At 48.8% G+C, this 17,791-nt stretch overlaps 8 protein-coding genes across 8 annotated transcripts; 4 read left to right on the top strand and 4 right to left on the bottom strand.

The window, feature by feature from the left end:
• Nucleotides 1-1,271: 1,271 nt before the first annotated feature.
• Nucleotides 1,272-1,991, top strand: BP5553_06271 (uncharacterized protein; the record flags this gene model as incomplete). Its single annotated transcript, XM_032014894.1, has 2 exons — nt 1,272-1,297; nt 1,355-1,991. 2 exons carry the CDS (start codon nt 1,272-1,274, stop codon nt 1,989-1,991), a joined length of 663 nt encoding a protein of 220 aa, XP_031869575.1.
• Nucleotides 1,992-3,457: 1,466 nt separating this feature from the next.
• On the bottom strand, nt 3,458-4,970 carry BP5553_06270 (Uncharacterized protein; the record flags this gene model as incomplete). Its single annotated transcript, XM_032014893.1, has 2 exons — nt 3,458-3,691; nt 3,741-4,970. 2 exons carry the CDS (start codon nt 4,968-4,970, stop codon nt 3,458-3,460), a joined length of 1,464 nt encoding a protein of 487 aa, XP_031869574.1.
• Nucleotides 4,971-6,774: 1,804 nt separating this feature from the next.
• On the bottom strand, nt 6,775-7,479 carry BP5553_06269 (Proteasome subunit beta type-9; the record flags this gene model as incomplete). The annotated part of the gene is made up of 3 exons (XM_032014892.1): nt 6,775-7,093; nt 7,143-7,383; nt 7,446-7,479. The coding sequence occupies 3 exons, from the start codon at nt 7,477-7,479 to the stop codon at nt 6,775-6,777; spliced, it is 594 nt and encodes a 197-aa protein (XP_031869573.1).
• Nucleotides 7,480-8,343: 864 nt separating this feature from the next.
• Nucleotides 8,344-8,946, bottom strand: BP5553_06268 (Sulfhydryl oxidase; the record flags this gene model as incomplete). Its single annotated transcript, XM_032014891.1, has 3 exons — nt 8,344-8,362; nt 8,412-8,792; nt 8,843-8,946. 3 exons carry the CDS (start codon nt 8,944-8,946, stop codon nt 8,344-8,346), a joined length of 504 nt encoding a protein of 167 aa, XP_031869572.1.
• Nucleotides 8,947-9,599: 653 nt separating this feature from the next.
• Nucleotides 9,600-10,875, top strand: BP5553_06267 (D-aminoacid aminotransferase-like PLP-dependent enzyme; the record flags this gene model as incomplete). The annotated part of the gene is made up of 3 exons (XM_032014890.1): nt 9,600-9,666; nt 9,731-10,491; nt 10,570-10,875. 3 exons carry the CDS (start codon nt 9,600-9,602, stop codon nt 10,873-10,875), a joined length of 1,134 nt encoding a protein of 377 aa, XP_031869571.1.
• A 766-nt stretch (nt 10,876-11,641) lies between these two features.
• BP5553_06266 (uncharacterized protein) lies at nt 11,642-13,997 on the top strand (the record flags this gene model as incomplete). The annotated part of the gene is made up of 4 exons (XM_032014889.1): nt 11,642-11,738; nt 11,795-13,170; nt 13,237-13,725; nt 13,788-13,997. The coding sequence occupies 4 exons, from the start codon at nt 11,642-11,644 to the stop codon at nt 13,995-13,997; spliced, it is 2,172 nt and encodes a 723-aa protein (XP_031869570.1).
• A 1,350-nt stretch (nt 13,998-15,347) lies between these two features.
• BP5553_06265 (uncharacterized protein) lies at nt 15,348-16,035 on the top strand (the record flags this gene model as incomplete). The annotated part of the gene is made up of 2 exons (XM_032014888.1): nt 15,348-15,478; nt 15,543-16,035. 2 exons carry the CDS (start codon nt 15,348-15,350, stop codon nt 16,033-16,035), a joined length of 624 nt encoding a protein of 207 aa, XP_031869569.1.
• A 369-nt stretch (nt 16,036-16,404) lies between these two features.
• Nucleotides 16,405-17,409, bottom strand: BP5553_06264 (Uncharacterized protein; the record flags this gene model as incomplete). Its single annotated transcript, XM_032014887.1, has 1 exon — nt 16,405-17,409. One exon carries the CDS (start codon nt 17,407-17,409, stop codon nt 16,405-16,407), a length of 1,005 nt encoding a protein of 334 aa, XP_031869568.1.
• Nucleotides 17,410-17,791: the final 382 nt, after the last annotated feature.

Here is a 17,791-nt window from a genome sequence, read left to right as displayed (position 1 = left end):
TCAGCATTCCGATAAAAACTTCCATGGTCGCAACAACATCTTCCACGCTCGACCCTGCTTGATTTGACGGCCCAGCACCTCCAGCGCCAGATTATTTAGACTGGGCCCCTGGTGGGCGCCACGATTGGCGTATTAGTGATACATACTATACTTTTGTGTGTCGCGGACTGTCATGTTGAAGGTGATAGGAGTGGGCCGTAGAGCAACACGCTGAAGCTGTAGGATGTGAGACGCAAATCCATTGGGATGGCCTTTAGATCATTTTGAATATCATGGCCGATACAATGCGATCGCGCAGAAGCTCGACCAATTGAGCCTGAACTTCAGAAAAAGGCTGAGTGCCGTTCTATGGATCGATATCATCCCAGTCGATTCCGGAAAACTCTTTGTCGGTGTTTGTGATATTGATGGGTTTGGGGTACCACACAAAAGTGTCAAAGATGGTTTCACTCTCGTAGTTGACTATAGAGACGCGACCGAGGACCTGGCCGATATTGGACCGCATCATTTCGCAGTCGAGGGTAATTTTCTCCGTGAGGATGTTGCGGTGTGGGCCTACTGGCTGACTTTATTTGATGTTGTGTTCATCTTGGCCCTTCGTTGATTTTGATATTTAAATCAGATCGAATTTCTGAAATTTGGAAAGAATGCTCTGGTATTAGCTAGGACGATGTCAAGCAACTCGAGGCGTGGCGTGGCGCGGCTTCGTAACGTGTTGTTTGCAGGCATAATCAGGGCCAGCTGGTCCAGGGCCCATCCATTACAGGCATGACTCGGCATTTTGCGCCCAGCTTGGGAACGTGTGCTTCTGGATGGCGCTGCTGAAAGCCAACAAACGTAGTCGGGAGTAGGGTAGTGGACGGGAGTAATGCGCGACGTGAAGAGGATGTTTGTGGCGAATGAGGTGGCGTGCGGGCCTCACCTAGTGACGGGGAACAAGATGCGGTTTGAGAAGGTGATGGATCTCCTAAACTTTCTATTCCTGTGGGACAAGCAAGAACGGCCATGATGGGGGAACAAGACATATCGAGTTATCAAGAAGACCTTTGAGTTGCTGGAGCGTCAGCTTGGGTATAGGCGAGCAGACAAGTGGCTGGATGAATTCTTTCATGCGGTCCGGCTCACGCATTGAATGCTCCCATATCCTTCGAATGAAGCGCTGATCACGTCCACGAAGAGCAGTCAGAGCCAAGGACTTAGGCGGCGAACGATGTGGTTCTCAACGCTGTGGGTCAGTTCGACAACCAAAGGTGTCTGGTGCAACTTACAACATGCTGCCTAGTCCTGCCCTTGGAGAGTAAGTGGGTTGGTAGGGAGTACTTGATGGTAAACTGGATACTGATAATGATATCAGGAGGCTAGGCGAAGATGTGATAACTCTCTATGTCGGCACCAAGCGGAATAAATTCATCATCCACAAGCAGCTTATTTGTGAATCTTGCCACTTCTTTGAAGTAGCTTTCACAAGCAGTTTCAAAGAAAACCTAGAAGGCGTGATGTGTCTCCCGGAAAAACGTCCCGAAATTATATCTTTATTCGTCAGTTGGCTATACCCAGACAGAATTCCATATCATGAAACCGAGGAGCATCTACTAAATATGTACAACCTGCACTTCTTCGCCGAGGAGATCGGTGAGGAGCGGTTGATGGATGCAAGCATGGATGCAATCCAGGATGAATATCAAAATCTTGACATTCCCATAAGTTATGAAATGCTGGCAAAGGTTTATGATAACACAACCAAGTCGAGGCTAAGGCTTTTCGCTATTGACAAGTTTGTGCATTTCCAGGAGCTAGGGAACCTTCCTGTGGGAAGAGTTGACTCTCGGAAGGATCTCGCAGAGTTATGGGAAATAACTAAAGGGAACTTTGACTTATTCTACGATATTTTTACCGCTGATCCTCGCTTCCGGGATGAATGGTTCGAAGTAGACATGTGCAAGTATCATCAGCATGGTGGGGGTGGGTGCTACAGCAATGCAAGGAAGTGACTCGATAACAAGGGCGCATAGGACCTTCCTGCCAACTATTGTCGAAGTGCTGCTCTGTGTGAACTATCAGAGCAGAGAGCATTTTTATAGGGTGGCTAATAGATTAATATGTAATTATAGAATATGCTTTAGAAGCCATGCTAGCCATCCTATAAAGATGCATTTGCGAAGATTCCAGTAATTCAGCTTCACATTCATCCATTGTAGCTTGGGATATTTAGATGGCAGTTAATACAATTACCACCCGGAGCCTATTACACACTTTTGTATCCACCCCTTCTCTAAAATAGTCTAAAAATGATATATGTGCCAAAATTCGAGTTATCGCGTATCCCCCCCATATTGTAGAATATATCTTTCTTTCTTTCTATTAGGTCAGTTGATAATATTTTCTCGAATTCTCGCCGAGTCTTCTATGTTTAAACTAACAACCAGTCACGTATGAAGCATCTTTTGAGAACTGTTCCTTAGGGAAGCGAGATTGACTATAGTCGGGGGCAGAAAATGGCATCTACTATGAGATACGGAATACTTTATACCTAACTGACTAGAATAAGGCATTGTACCTATAGCCAGCACCTCATGACATATCTCACAATACCCAAAAACTCGCGCGTGAGAACCATATATGCGTGCATTTCATTTAACTCGCTACCTCTATCTACGCCCATCCCCCCATCCACCAAACCCATGCAACTTTATCCGATCGCTCCTCGGTCTCCCTATCACCACCGCTCATCGAACCCGTATATCATTCAAGCCCAGCCGGACCTAACCTAACCCCCAACCCCGAACAATTCATCTTTCCCCCCATTACTCGTCCCTATAACCTAATTTAGAATAAACAAGAAATCAAAAATCATCCAGCGGAACCATCTAACGCCGACGCCGACCTCTATCCATTCATTTGATGTCGTTCAAACCTATCCATCAATCCACGTCCACCGCCAACATCGAGGCGAAACCGAAAATGAGAAGGGGAGAGAAGACGTAATCCGATTGGAGAAGAGGAACACGATATGAGTCGCTAAATACCGAGCAAATACAGAGCAAGGTCGGAGAGGAATGAGGGGCACAAAAGGTCTAACGTGTGCACACCCGGTAATTTTCTCGTTGAGGTGAGTGAAGGCATCGCCTCGTTATAGAGGATATTATTTGCGGTGTGCCAAGGTGATAGCTGAACTGAGGCTAGATGAGTGGGATGGACCTCCGAGCTTAGACGAGTGATTCGGGGCTATACCGAGCCATCCATTTGAGCGAGGCCACCCCACACATGGGGAAGCATAAAAAGTCTATGTCTGATTTCGTAAAGGCGATAGCAACCACACAAAACGTGTAGTATCTGGATAAACGAACAACAACCCGCAATGATCCATCCCAAATAACCGCTCGCTCGGAATTCAAGCGCACAGTCCAAATCTACAAGAATTAATTGCTGTTATAAGACGAACCCCAAATCTTCTCCGTCAAGGAGAAGATGGGCCATGCATGACCGTATCCTCGGAATATGGAGTTTCGGTCGCAGCGGCAGTTGGTGAAACTGCTACTTTATGTTGAGCTATAACCTCGCGGGCATAAAATTCTACTAGCATGGTACCGTAGGCTTCTAGCTCTTCAACTGGGACAGATAGTCTGAAATCGTTCAGGAGGAGGAACTGGAGCTCAAGATGGTTCAATTCTGCGAGGGGAAGACCGCCAACCTGGATAGATCTGTAAGAATAATATTTTAAATAAGGAGAAGGAACATACCTTTGCGTATCTAGAATTTGTGTAGAAAACATCTGAAAAGAATTTGCTGGCACAGGTGACTCCGGAAATTACTAGCCGGTGGATGTTGAAACTGTCCACCACAAAGTAATGAGCGAGAGGGTATGTGGGCGAGGTTGGTTCGGGATGACTCGCGTGCGTGTATTGCGCTTTCTGTTGATCGCCCTCTGTTTCTGAGCCGCTTCTAGATGGAGCAGGACTGTCTGCTAAATCCGAACCTTCTGCTGAATAACTAGTCGAAGGCCGCGAATTATCCTGCTCTGCGGATTCCTGTGCAGCTTGCTGCGAGGGGGCATTGACCCTCTCCGTCATGCGGTCAAAATATACCAGCAAACTTAGGAAGACCTCATATGTTGTCGGACAATATTTGTGGATACGGCCCAAGTAAGCCAGAATTGAGATTTGGGGCACATTTTTCCCATGGAACGCCAAAACGCTGGATGATTGCCCGCTGATATTGACGGCAGCATCCCCCGAGGGCAGAGGCCGATGCAGACTATCATGCTGCAGATCATTCGTCTTGGTAATCTTCGTTAGAAGACCTGCCACCATCTCAATGATGTCTGTGATCGGCATCCCGCTTATCTCATATTTCAAATTCGGGTCGTCGGTAGCTCGCCGTATTCCCCCTTCCCCCCTTGACGAGAATTGCTCGAGCGCGAAACTCTGGATATGTGCAAGATCCCGGACTTTGATTGTACTTCCACTATATCCCCTCACGTCGTCGAAGGACCCGGCCGCTCTTGGCAGAGGTTGTGTGGATGGAGACTGGGAGGAGCCACTCTCCTGTCGCGAAGCCGGATTTGAAGACGGCGATTGCCCAGATGTGGTAGACGGGTGTTGGAAGTTCTCCTGGGTCGTAAATCTGTGCCTCGTGTATGAGCCGGGGTTCGAACTCGAACTTAGTGGAGGCGAGGGCGGTGGCTCTGTCGCGGCCTCGGATTGTCCCTCTACAATCTCTGCACCCGATTCATGCTGTATTGCCCGCGAAGGCGTACTCGGAGGAGGTGTACCCGCAATTCTCGCAGACGCTTGGGGTTGAGGTTGCGAGTGAGGGCTGGTAGTCCCCGCGCGTGTGGTTTGCCGGTACGGGGATTCAGCTGCTGAGCGCTGCTGGCCCGACCCGGCCCTCATATTCACACTGCGATGATAGTGTGAGCGCGAAGAATCGGAGCCAAAGTCGCTGCCAAAGTCGCTGATCACCGCGGCCATATCAGCCTACTGTTCGGGTGGACCGGAAAAGAGGCTGTGGTTACAATCAGCTTATGCTTCGCGAAGGTCTGGATGAGCGCCAAATGGCAACGGGACATGGAGTAGACCAGAAGACGCGATGGAGGTTGGAAAGCTAATCAGAATATCGGGGATGGCGTTTGCAGGTTGTGGGGGAAACAAGGCAGGGGCTTATCTGTGGATCGATTTGTCGGTGTCGAGGCTGGCCGCAAAAGCAGAGGAAATATGCAAAGGTATGTATGTAATGCCCGGATTCACTTGACTTGACTTTGACACATTGTAGGACGACAGCAAAAGCCCTACTTGGAGCGGATATATTCCCCATCCTCGGCCAGCACCACCATATCGCGTTGAGATAGCGAATCGACGGCCGAGTCGACGTTGGGCGCATTGCTTGGAACAGTGGCGGGACCCCCCACGAGGCTTATCCAGGAGCAGGGAACGGGGGGATATGGAGAGAGAAGCTTACTGGCAGCATTCCTAGAGTTACAAAAGAAACCAGGCCGGTGTCTGCGAGGCAGCTGGGCACGGGGAGCGAGACCTGGAATCTCGGCGGGGGAGGGCTCGATCTGGCGGGAAGGGTACCTGGCGGTGGTGTTGATGTCGGGAGTCTGGTGTCTGGTGTCTATGGAGCAGGCAACGTGCAAATGGCGATGGAAATTGACGTTCGCGGCCCAAGGCTAGTACGGAGTAGTTCAATCGCCGTCACCGCCTGGAAGCTGAGAGCAGCGAACGGAGCCACCAGCCCAGCCAAGGGATCCAGGTCGAGCAGCAACAATAATACCGCAGAGACACGACGGGCGCAGGATGACGCGAAGCACGAGTACTGCAGATCCCCGGCGTGAGAGGACGACGTCGTTATCTGAATGATATTGTTGTTGCGGTAAATGGTACCTTGGGGTTAAATGGTGCGTGGTAGGGTAAGTGGTAAATAGTCAATGATAAATGATAAATGGTAAATGGTAAATTGTAAATTCGTCAGCGCTCCGCCGCAGAGTCTCAGTGTCAGTCTCAGTATCTCTATCGGGGGATCAAACAATCAAACACGTCAGCACCAGAAGAATAAAACAACTCTGGAGTACGCTGTGAGTACTTCGTATGCGTAGAATGTGCGCACTACTCTGTACCAAAAACCTGGTGGCGGACGGGGATGATCCGGAATGTGCGATTGTGTGCTGTGAGCTGTGTCCGCCTCCGCGAGTAGGATTGAGGGAGACTCCCACGAGGCGCTGTTCTTCTGCTTGCTTGGCCTTCTCCAATAAATGTTAATGGCTCTCGTTACTCTTGTTCTTATGTTATGTGATGTTACCGATGTTATGTAGATACGTAGTACTTATTCTTCTTCTCGTTACAAAAAGTATTTCTCAGGGCAAGCCTTCTCGTATTATTATACTCGGTCCATCTAGTCCGGTCGCTCTGCCAGTGGTCGGGTTGAATGAATAATACGACATGTCCTCCTTCGTACCACCAGCGGGCATGCAACCAGCCAGCCAGACGACAATTCCCACGCCCCAGCATGTACTTCGTGCACTTTGTACCGAGGTAGTACTATGCGCAGTACCTCCTGCATACACAAATCCTCATCCCTCGGAATATCACACAATTCAACACTTCCTTTCGTCCTCACTCGCTGCCATCCTCACCGCCGCAGATCTGCTTTGTTGGGAAGGGGAAGGGAATGTTTCTTGACTGCTATTGCAACCCTGCAATCAGGCTTGACACACGCCCCATGCTCTTCCATTAATCCTTAATAGTTCCTCGTTTCTGATTGTACTGTACATTTTGCCTATTGCTGACGGACGCTGTAATTCGTATCTGGCAGATACAGATGGCGATTAGCCCCCTCCTTTGTCAAGACCACCATTCTGATAACGCCGCCGGAGCTTCCATCCCACTTGATCGCCTCCTGTAATGCGCCTTTGACGAAATCCACAGCCGCATCTTCCTCCATCCCTTCCTTCCAGTTGGCATCGCAGTATCCGTAGATATATGTCGACCCTGATCCTCCGATCGCATATGATTGCTTGTGTAACGACCCTCCCAAAGGTATCGAGTATACCTGTCCTCCGTGTCGCTCATCCCAACCGGCGATAATCAACCCAGCGCTACATTTAGTCAGTATCTATGTCGGGTATATACACTTGCAGTCCGTACCTCAGCCTGTCCTTATTCTCGTAGCACAGCTCCTGAAACATCGCGGCGGCTGTTTGGGTCGTTGGGTTTCGTCCATTCATGACAGCATACATTCCCAGCTGGTAGTGAACAATATCCGCAACCGCTTGTGTATCTGCGGCAGACCCTGATCGACAGCACCAGATCGTATCGTTTACTTGAGTGAGCTTGTCTGTAACTCTGTTTGCGATGTACGCTCCAGTTGTGGTTCTACTGTCCGCGCCTGTTGTGTTTATCCATCAGCCTGTGGTCTAGTTTCGAATATAAACGTCCGAGGAGACAAACCAAGTATAACACCGTCCTTGAAGTTGATCGCCATGCTGGTTTGGGGTCAGTGTGTAGACAAAACGCTACGACAGGGTCGATTCATACATTGAAGTCCCTAGACTGAGGATAGGTTAGCTAGGCCTACCAGATATGTTCGGAAGCTCTTACTTGACTTCACCCTTCTTTAGGCGGTCCATATCGACATGAATTCCATCTACCAGGAGCTCTTGTTAGCTGTCAAGTCGGGAATCGAGCACTGTATTGATGGAAACAGTACCTTCATTCAGCATTCCCGACGCGCCGAACTCCATATTGAGAATGTAGGTACTTTGGGGAAGAATGGTACGTTTTTGGAGGATATAGAAGCAGAAGTTCGGATTGACGATGAGAGGTTCGTTGTGAATGGGTCGTATGGGAGCTACAGGCAGCTCACGACGCGAAGCAATCCAGACTCGCGAGGCTGACACGTGACTATGATTAATAAGCAGCCTCCGTTCCCTTGTTGCGACCACATGATGTACCTAGGTACAGTCTGGAGGAAGCTTGATACATTAATTATTCACTTATATATCATTTCAGATGGTTGATAGCATGTAGAACTTTGCATGGCCCGAGAAATCCCCCGAGCTTTAGGAGGTGCGAGGTCATAGATTCCAATTTATCCTTTTCGTCTCTATTCACGCCATTCCAACTCTCAGACAAACCTCCTGATGCAGCATGCCCGGCCCCTCTAGCATGCTGTAACGATGCTATCAATCTAAGCAGGTGTTGCCTTATGAGCTTCTAACCAAGGAATACCTAGATAAATATAAAATCCTGTCCTTCCCAAGCCAAGGGCATAAACGCCATGGTACGAATCCGCCTTCGTTCTAGACTTCTCATACGATACACTGGACACCCAAAAAATATCTTACAGTTAGCCGCCCCTGGTCAATCTATCTCATGTTAGAATCATGTTCGGGCCCTCAGTGGAGAAACACGTACCCCTCCTTATCATCCAAAGTCAAAGGCGTAAAACTATCCTTCGTTACCTTCACTCCCTTGCTAGGAACCGGATCCTCAGCACACCCGCAATCATAAAAGTCCCCGATTTTTGAGCAGTCAAACGCCGGCTTCTTCAATCTTTTATTGACCACATTATGCACATGACAGGCCCAAGCAGCACCACTCGACCGCGATGTCACCTGGGGCGGGTACTTCGCTAATATCTTCTGGAAATGGCGCGCGCAGTCTCCGCAAGGATAGAGTCGAGCAAAGAGATGGATGTATGATTTAAGGGCTGCGCTATCGTCTTCGGTGGGTTTGTCGGGGAATTTCGCCATCATCGTGTGTAGGAGTTTCCATGACGCGTTTCCCAACTCTGCTCTGCAGGTTCCAATTAGCACGGTAACCCACACCAAGAGGGGATAGCCTACTTCAAAGTAGCATTCTCTAGCTTCTGTGCGGTCGCATCCCCTTTCAGTACTCTGTCATCTATGTTCACTGGTTGTTGGTGGGACCGCGTATAGTCAGGACTCATTCCATCTGATTGACTTCGAAATGAGAGCAAATATGTGATTGAGAAGAAGGCAAATACCCCCACGAGCATCAACACTGTCACATTTTGCCTTCGAGGCATGCCGAAAACAGCGGATGCAACGGCTCAGATACCTTGGTCCTGCTTACGGTAATGCGCCAGAGGCAATGGTCGGGATGCTGTTGATGACTGACTTCGGCGACTTTGTCCTTGAATCTTGGGTGAGAACTAAGAGAGCGTGCAATAACAAAGAAGTTGTGATTAAGTGAAAAAAGAGAATATCGATTTCATTGCTGCTGATACTGTCCTAGCATGATCTCCTGCTGGCTTGATCTTGATCTTGATCCTCCAGCTCCTCTGTGTTTCATTTGCAATTATTTGGATCCCCGGACGAGTCGAGGCACGGTGATCTGATTATGTCCCTGGTCTTCGAGCTAATCTGCAAATGGACTAGTGCTGCGGGACCCCAGGGGGTTGCCATACCCGAATACCTTCCCTGTCACCCCGCCGTCCCACTCCGACTTCGCACAGGCTAGAATAAATTATAAGACTCCTTCGTCAGCGATCGTAGTTCACGATTTCTCCTTCCCCACCATTTCCTCGTCATCTTCATCCTTAATACTATCGAACAGTGCTCCTCTTAAACCAATCTCATCATGGTATTCCCACCACCACCCGTCAACACCATTGACTGGAGTAACATCGGATTCAAGGTCCGGGAAGGTACCAAAACATTTATTGCCCCGCGATTGTGGCCCTCGGACGAATCGCTGACACCACTTCTTAGTTAATGGCCATATCGAATCTCATTACAGTGTCAAAACAGGACAATGGTCCGCCCCCAAATTCGTTACAGATCCTTATCTTCGTCTCCATGGCATGGCACCCGCACTCAACTACGGACAACAAGCATATGAGGGACTAAAAGCCTTCCGCTCTCCAAACAACGAAATCACAATCTTCCGTCCTAGCCGAAATGCTGCCCGAATGCAACACTCCGCATCCTTCATCTCAATTCCCCCAGTGCCAGAAGATATTTTCATGGAATCTGTGCATGCCGCGGTGTCATTGAATGCCGAATACGTACCACCCCACGAGACCGGCGCTGCCATGTACGTCCGCCCTTTGATCTTCGGCTCATGCGCACAATTGGGGTTGAATCCACCTGAGGAATATATGTTCTGCGTTTATGTCCTACCAGTGGGTGTTTACCATGGTGTACACCCTGTTAAGGCGCTCATTCTGGAAGAATTTGATCGCGCGGCGCCAGACGGAACTGGCAGTGCAAAAGTTGGAGGAAATTATGCTCCGGTGCTGAGATGGAGCGAGAGGGCCAGGGATGAGGGATATGGCATTACTCTGCATCTTGATAGTAAGACCAGGACTGAGATTGATGAGTTCTCAACAAGTGGGTTTATTGGAGTGAAGAAGGACGGTGATAATGTTACTCTGGTGGTCCCGGATAGCAACAGCGTGATCAAGAGTGTCACAAGTGACAGCTGTTTGGAGATCGGCAAGAGCAAAGGGTGGAAAGTCGAAGAAAAATCGGTAAGTCTTGACGATATACCAGTCCTGCCCTGTTGCCGTTACCGGCCATCCCCAACACCAGAACTAACTCCTTCGCAGATCAAGTACGAAGAACTTCCCTCATTTAGTGAAGTCCTCGCGGCCGGCACAGCTGCCGCTCTCGTCCCTATAAAATCGATTACTCGAAAGTCCCGCAGCGAAACCACAGAATATATCCCAGCCGATTCCGAGGAGCCCGGACCTATCTGCGTGCAGCTACTCCAAACACTGAAGGGCATTCAGCTAGGCAAGGTCGAGGATACTTTCGGCTGGAATAGCAAGGTTGAGGCTGTGGACCCTAAGAAATACGCTGCGTCAGAGCAGGCGAATGGTGTCGATGGCAAAGATATCGATCAATTGCCTTGAGCATGGCATAGATAGAAAAAATATAAAAAGTAATTAGCATCTCAAGTGAAGTTCCCGAATTCTTTTGTCGTTTGTCTTGGCTAAATAAGGGGAAAGATTAGGAGCAGTGGGCAAAGCGTTCCCCATGCAAACTCACAGCATATCTCACAGGATACGTAGTGATCCGCTCCAAGCTCCAACGTTAGCACCATGTCATATGTTGATACGAATAGGTTTACAGGGCTGTACTTCAAATCTTGTTAAAAACGGAGCTTCAATTGTATTGCTTAGATCGCTTGCCATAGAAACAGCGGACATGGCGTTCTTTGGAGTGTTGTTGGGCTTGGGGGGCTTGGGGCTGCGGGGCTCTGGCTCTAGAATGTTGGAGAGTTAGAGAGGGTCTTCCTGATCTCTAATGTTACATATTTTTGATGTGTAGGAGAGAGTCCATGGAGCAAGCGCAACGAGAGGCCAGAGTGTGAGTGCCGGTGCTTCTGTGAAGTTGTGAACGTACGAAGTACAGAGTAGGGAGTACACCTCTCTGGGGGGTGCGTATAGCCAGCTACGGGGTGAAACAAAACATGCGGCTCCTGTCCTTGCTCGTACCGCATTATATTATATCTCAGCACCTCCACACACACTGTTTGTTCGCCACTAGTATGATTATTGCCAGGAACCCGCATCACAACTGCTTATTTCTGCTATATTGGTTCTCGAATTAATATATCTTATGACAGAACCGTCACATCCCGCATCTCCAACAAACGACCAGGAAGTTTAAACGAAAATGGATCCACACTGGGACAACTGGAGCTTCTGCTGTGTTCTATGTGGTGCACCGATCGGATATCCAGACAATCAGTGGATGCAGGAGATGCGTGCTGGTTTAACATCTATTTACCTTCATAATGCGGCATCATTTCTGACTCCTCCAATATAGTCTACTCTGACGAGAAAACATGGCTGCATCCTGCACTCTCTGGTGTCGGGTTCTGGCGCGAAGAGAACAGATTTATCCCAGCCGATCCAGCCTCGCGCTATGATGATCCCGGGATTGCTGATACGAGTATGCCTCTAGTCGTTCAGATCGTAGCTTTCCATTGGGAGGAGCGCCCCGGACCTTATTGGGGCTTTGGCTTCCACGCCTCTTGCTGGAGTGTTCTATGCGCACTTTATCAACCTAAAAAAGTCGATATCCAGCCTCTCATCGACATTTGCCGTTCATTTCCCCACCAAGATAATCTCCCAAATTGGGGCCATGACTTCGGAGGACTTATGCGATATATCGCTGAGCCTTCTCATCTCTTTCCAGGGGACGAGCCCGTGTTTTGGGGCCGGAATGGTGTTGATCGAGGCTTCGACGAGTCTTTGTTTAATTTTGTCTGTTCTGCTGATCCCTTGGATCTTCCTGGTATCAAGCAAGTATTGCAGGGGACTTCCAATCAAGAAGAAGCCCCCAAGGGATCAGAAGCTAAGGTTGTCAATATCGCGCCTGACTCGCAAGACTGTTTTGCCCGCATTCCAATGGAGATTCTACAACTTATCACATTGTTGTTGCCATCCCGGGATGTACTGCAACTCAAGCTGTCCTCCCCAACTTTTGCTAGGCTACTTCTTCCCGGTTCTTTTTGGGCTTCCCGATTCCAGCCAGGGTTCGAATTCCACTGCGTGTTTGAGGCTCGCCAGCCTCTAGCACGGCAATTAGGCTGGAAAGAGTTGTACTTAGCCGTCCAAAATATTCAGTCAACTTCCAACTACCTTAACAGGCGCCGCGTTTGGGATATTGCCCTCCAACTAGCACAAATATGTGATGCTATAACACCAACTTCTATGGAGGGCAATGTGTCGCGATCATTTTATGAGCCTGAAGGAACGGAAGACGATGTTCCATGGGAATATGCTGGTGGCTGGGTGAACGAACGTTGGGAGCCGTTTGAACGTGGTTGCGTAGCTTTATGGACCCGTACCGCCGTGCTTCCAAGCAAGATAATTGGCATGCATGTGTCCTTCATCACATATGCCAACGCACAATATGTTTCCGGCATTCGCTTCCAACAACCTAATGGACAGGATATTTGCCTTGGCCGGATCTTCAAGAATGAAACTTCTTTCAATATTATGGCCCTTGCCCCGCATGAACATGGTAATTGCATCTCTGGATTCCATCTCGCCGTTGATTCCAAAGGGATACGAGCAATCTCCGTGCAGACAGAAGTTGGGCAGACTTCGCAATGGCTTGGCGACCCTTCTAAGACTCCTAAGATGAGGCTAATTGCACAAAGTTCTCACATCATAGCTCTGAAAGGCAGTTTTGATGTATGTTAAGCTCCCTATCCCCGCCGATAACCCATTTTAGCTTGATCTTGCTAAACTAAGAAACAGGCAATAAAGCTTGTATCACTTGGCATTTCGGAGGCATCAACGGACACAAATGGATGTGTGTCATTGGCGAGAAACCGATCAGTCCGAGACACTGTGCGATGGTATCCAGACATACCCGATGAAACTCTTTCAATCAATAATGCCGCCCAATTAGACCTTCCTCGCCGAACTCTTTTTGTTACGATGCTCTACGGTGGTTTGAGAGGAGTCCGCCTCCCACATCTTATCGGAATCACTGCGTGGACTTTTGGTACTCTTGGAATATACCGCATAGACTTCATATATGACACCCAGATTGATGGCCAGAAAACCCATACCGTCGGTGGACGCGGGCCATTTTCGCATTTTAGAAACGGCCGCGGAAGAAATTCTGATAGTTTTGCTAATAGCGAAATTTCTTTCCAAATCGATGGCCCGGGCGGCGAAATGATAACTGCTGTTGATTCTGCAGATTTGGACGGCGTCTATAGGGGAATTCGAGGTTTTCGTGTACGTCTCACCTAGTAGATGTAATTTCTCATATGATGATTGCTTTTCACTAACAACACTAGATTCAAACTAATTACGGGCGAATGGCAATGTTTTCTCCAGCTCTGGGGGTTGTGGGCGAATATTCTCTTGCAATTAGACCGTTGCCTGTCGCTGAACGAACAACCATAACAGGAATCTATGCTAGTTTTGTACGTAATACCTCTGATATTCTTGCCGATGAATGGAAACTAACACCGATGTGCTGTTATAGTCAAGCAGTAGCTGCCTAGTGAATTTAGGCTTGATTTCCGAGGCCATTTAAGTAAAACATTGAGGCAAGCTTCCATTTTGATTTTTATTGGCTCAATGTGCTATCACAAAGGGCTGAATTGGCCATTAAACGCTATGAAACAGTTGGCTAACACCTGGAAGGCTTCATCCCTCGTTTTCCTGTGCCGGTTTCTAATCCACCATCACCTGTTTCCCTCAAAACCGCTTACCTTTTCCGCTAACCTTCCCACTCCTCTTCTAGAGTACTACTTCGTACCCACCCATCTACAATAAACCGCATCCCAAGCTGTAACATTGCAAAAAGATATCTCTAACATATTCCTAAAAACGTTGACGTTCAATCAGCATTTAGTACATTGAGGATGGAAGGTTAGAAGTAGAGTGCTAGAAGAGATCGGTTGACCAGAAATTTGCTAACTCCTAACTCATGGCATTACTTGGTGTTACGACCAAAAAGCTGAACCATTTTGGGGCCGTGTTTCTTACCAACTGACCGGGTCTCTGTTACCTTGGCAAATGGCCCCTGTGCCTCCGCCCGGACCTTCTTCCGTGCGGTTACCAACTCCTCCTTTATGTAATTGCGATCCCAATCCCACGTTATTCAACCAATGTCATTGGAAGAAGCCTTCTATCCCTGTAATCTCGGCCAACTCGTCCTCTTCGATTGCAAGGTACGGAGGGTTTTAACCAATGGAATCGGCGGCAGTAGAACAACCCCGTGCTAAGCGAGCTCCAGGTTGCAGGGCAGTGGGCGACATTTCTATCTCGAAGGCGTAGAAATCAAACAAAAGGCATGAATATGGAGGATTGGAACATGGAAAAATAAGATTAATCGCTGCTTTTTAGTGAGTACAACTTCTTTACTTGCGGTATATATACGGCGGGCGATCCTCCACGCTGTTCCTTATTTGCAGTTCCACTCTGCTGTCCTTGTCCAATTACAAACGACCTTTCTATACATCTTGGGTACTCTCCCTTCCAACCCCCTGTACACGGCCTTCCCCCTTGGAAGGCGATGCCTTGTCGGTTGACCCCAAGACCATGGCCATGGGAGACGAGGCCTCGTGCTCCTGAAAAGGGCTTTTGGCACCTTGCTGAAGGATTCTACCACACCTTTGTGTATGTGACAGGCTATATGCTCGGAATTACGCTAATATACATAGAACTCAGATAAAATGCCCGGGTTGTATCGGGCCACCAGACCATGACGGATTCTACAAGGACCAAGGGGGCAAGTCCCCAGATGACTTTGGCGTGCCCATCTATCGACGACAGTGGGGCTGTAGGCGGAGTCCAGACATGGCGGGAGCTGTCCGAAGCTCGGTTGTCAGAAGTTTGTCGCACTTGCAATGGAGCAAGTTGAGCAACTTGGCCCAGAGAAAATTTGGGGGGTATTTGACTCCGTCTATAATGGTCTCCGTCGCCAGGAGCGTCGAGGACTCTGGTACCTCGCAGTCCAGAGCCGCTCAAGGCTGGAGGGGTAAGTACTAACTACCTTAAGTTCCAGCCGCTTGAGAGATTCAGTTAATCCTAACTCAATATAGGCAGGCAAACTTGGCAGCACCAGCCGGTCATGTGGGTGCCGATCCATCCCCTACTATATCGACGATAGATACCCGATATCCCCCACCAGTGGAGGTGGATCCCTCTGTTATGGCCCCCAGCCCTTCGAGAATGCAGAACGCAGAAGATGAGCCGGCTCGACAACCACCAAGTAGCCTGTCGTTAGGACCGGATATAAGCATGGCGAAGGGGACAAAAAAGGAAAAGAGGGCGGCAAGAAAAAGGGCGAGGAGGGCTAGAGAGGGAGACGGCCATGCGTCTGGCAGCGGCCCCCAGACTCCTCCTCATCAGGAAACAGGTGACATATTCCCAGGAACGGCGAGTTTCCTATCCGTCCAACTCCAACTTCAATCGACGATAAACGACCTTGAATCCCTCCTCAAGATAAGCAAGGCTTGGAAACAGGATATTGACCAAATCGTTGAACTTAAGAAGATGCTAGAGTCTAAATTTAGCTGCCCTCCTCGACAATGAGAACCACTCGTTCTATGCCTTGGATGTTAGTTTAGTTTCATAGATGGCGAGGTGTTGTTACGATGTGGATGAACTAGGTTTATGGATGTTGCAACAGTTGTGGCTATGATTCTTAGTTAAGTCGTTCCATAAAATCTCTGGAAAGGTTGCTATAAGCAATGTACAAATTCAGCAAAATATGCATTCATCGCTCCCTATCCTTTGCCCTTCAACTAATTTGCCATCTAAATATACTACACAAGGTATCAAACATTCCCCACCGCTCCACCCCTGGGCCTATAATCCTGAAAAAATACATCGATATCAAATGAGCCTGTGATCTGATGGCTAGCTTGATTAAATATGGCTAGTGGCAGCATAACGCAGCCTCTAACTCGAAGTGATCGGCATCCCTCCAGGGAGCTCGTCTATCCATCCATCGATGTTCTCATTGACGATTGCGGGCTTCGTGCACTTATTCCCCGCAGGTATTTGTTGCGACTTGAGTTGAGGACAGTTGATATTGCAGTTGGCATCCATGGCTTTCTGGAGAGCATCGCCCTTCCAACCAAAGACATAGTCGCCATGTAGCCCATATCCAGTCGGATCGCCATTGCTCCAGACAAAGGGCTGCGAGCCATCCGTCGGCCAGAGGGATTTGTCATTGAACTTTCTAGTGTCCCAGACGGTCTCGTAAAATAGCTGAGGGACCTGAGCGGGGTGAGTTGATGGACAAGGACCATTGCTCTCAAAGGTTCCGCTGCTTGGATAAGCAATATGGCTCTTGTGATCAGGACTGTCGAGGTTCGTTCCATCCCAACAAGTGGGAAAGCGAATGTTCGCCATGATTCCTGCAGGGCAGGGCTTTTTAGGCATATCCTTTGTCTCGCCAGTTCTCGTCCCGGGGGTTTGAAGGCAAGTGTACGTCAGTTGGCGGTACTTGGACGCACACGCCGCATTGCGGCAACTGGTATCTCCCACAAGCATGCGAAAACCTTTCTTGAAAGCTGTAACCTTTGCCTTCCCAGAGTTTGGTGGGCTATAGTAGACAGTTACGCCGCCATTCGCCTGTTCAAAAAGCTCGTTGCCTATCTGGGGAACGCGGTGGAAGCTTCCATTTTGTGCGCGGAAGTAGAGAACAGCCGTCCAGTAGTTAGAAAAGTCCTCGCTGAAGGTGCAACTGGTACAGGACGCGAGGGACGAGGGGTCGTTGTTTGGGTCCATAGAAATGTTAAAGGAGTTGCCTCCAACTACCTGATGGAGGTGAGGCGACTGTGCGACTCCTGGGTTGACTAAGGGGTCAAGACGCTCCGTCACAAGTTGTGAGCAAGCGAAGCGAAGCAACGCATCGGCGCTGGGCGCGACGAGGGCGAGAGCGATGAAGCTCCAATACATGTTTGGCTAGATGTTGGAAATTTCAATAGATGGGGAGTAAGAAGGACAACTAGATGAGAGCTAATCAAAAAAATTGAAACTCTGCGTCGTCTAGTTAAGATTTATGCGGGAGTTGGCCAAGCCTTCGTTTATATATTATTGTATTTCAGAGCAATTGCTACTATACAAGCTTTGTGGCTTGGTGTTCAAAGGAAACTGCCGAGTTTCGGGGCTTGATGGTTAATATAATAACCCCAGCTTACAGCCAATACTTTTGGTCAGCCGCCACAAACATGGTAGCTAGCGCGGAAGGATAGAACCTGTTGGGTGAAGCAAGGCGTACGCTATTTGCGGAAAATTGTGAATGAATCTCCCTCGCCATGAGAGTTCCAAGAAGATTAGG

This window comes from Venustampulla echinocandica, assembly GCF_003357145.1.
Source record: "Venustampulla echinocandica strain BP 5553 chromosome Unknown scaffold_3, whole genome shotgun sequence".
Classification (NCBI taxonomy): domain Eukaryota; kingdom Fungi; phylum Ascomycota; class Leotiomycetes; order Helotiales; family Pleuroascaceae; genus Venustampulla; species Venustampulla echinocandica.
The sequence above is the reverse complement of the archived record's forward strand: the minus strand, read 5'-3'. Positions and strand labels throughout refer to the sequence as shown.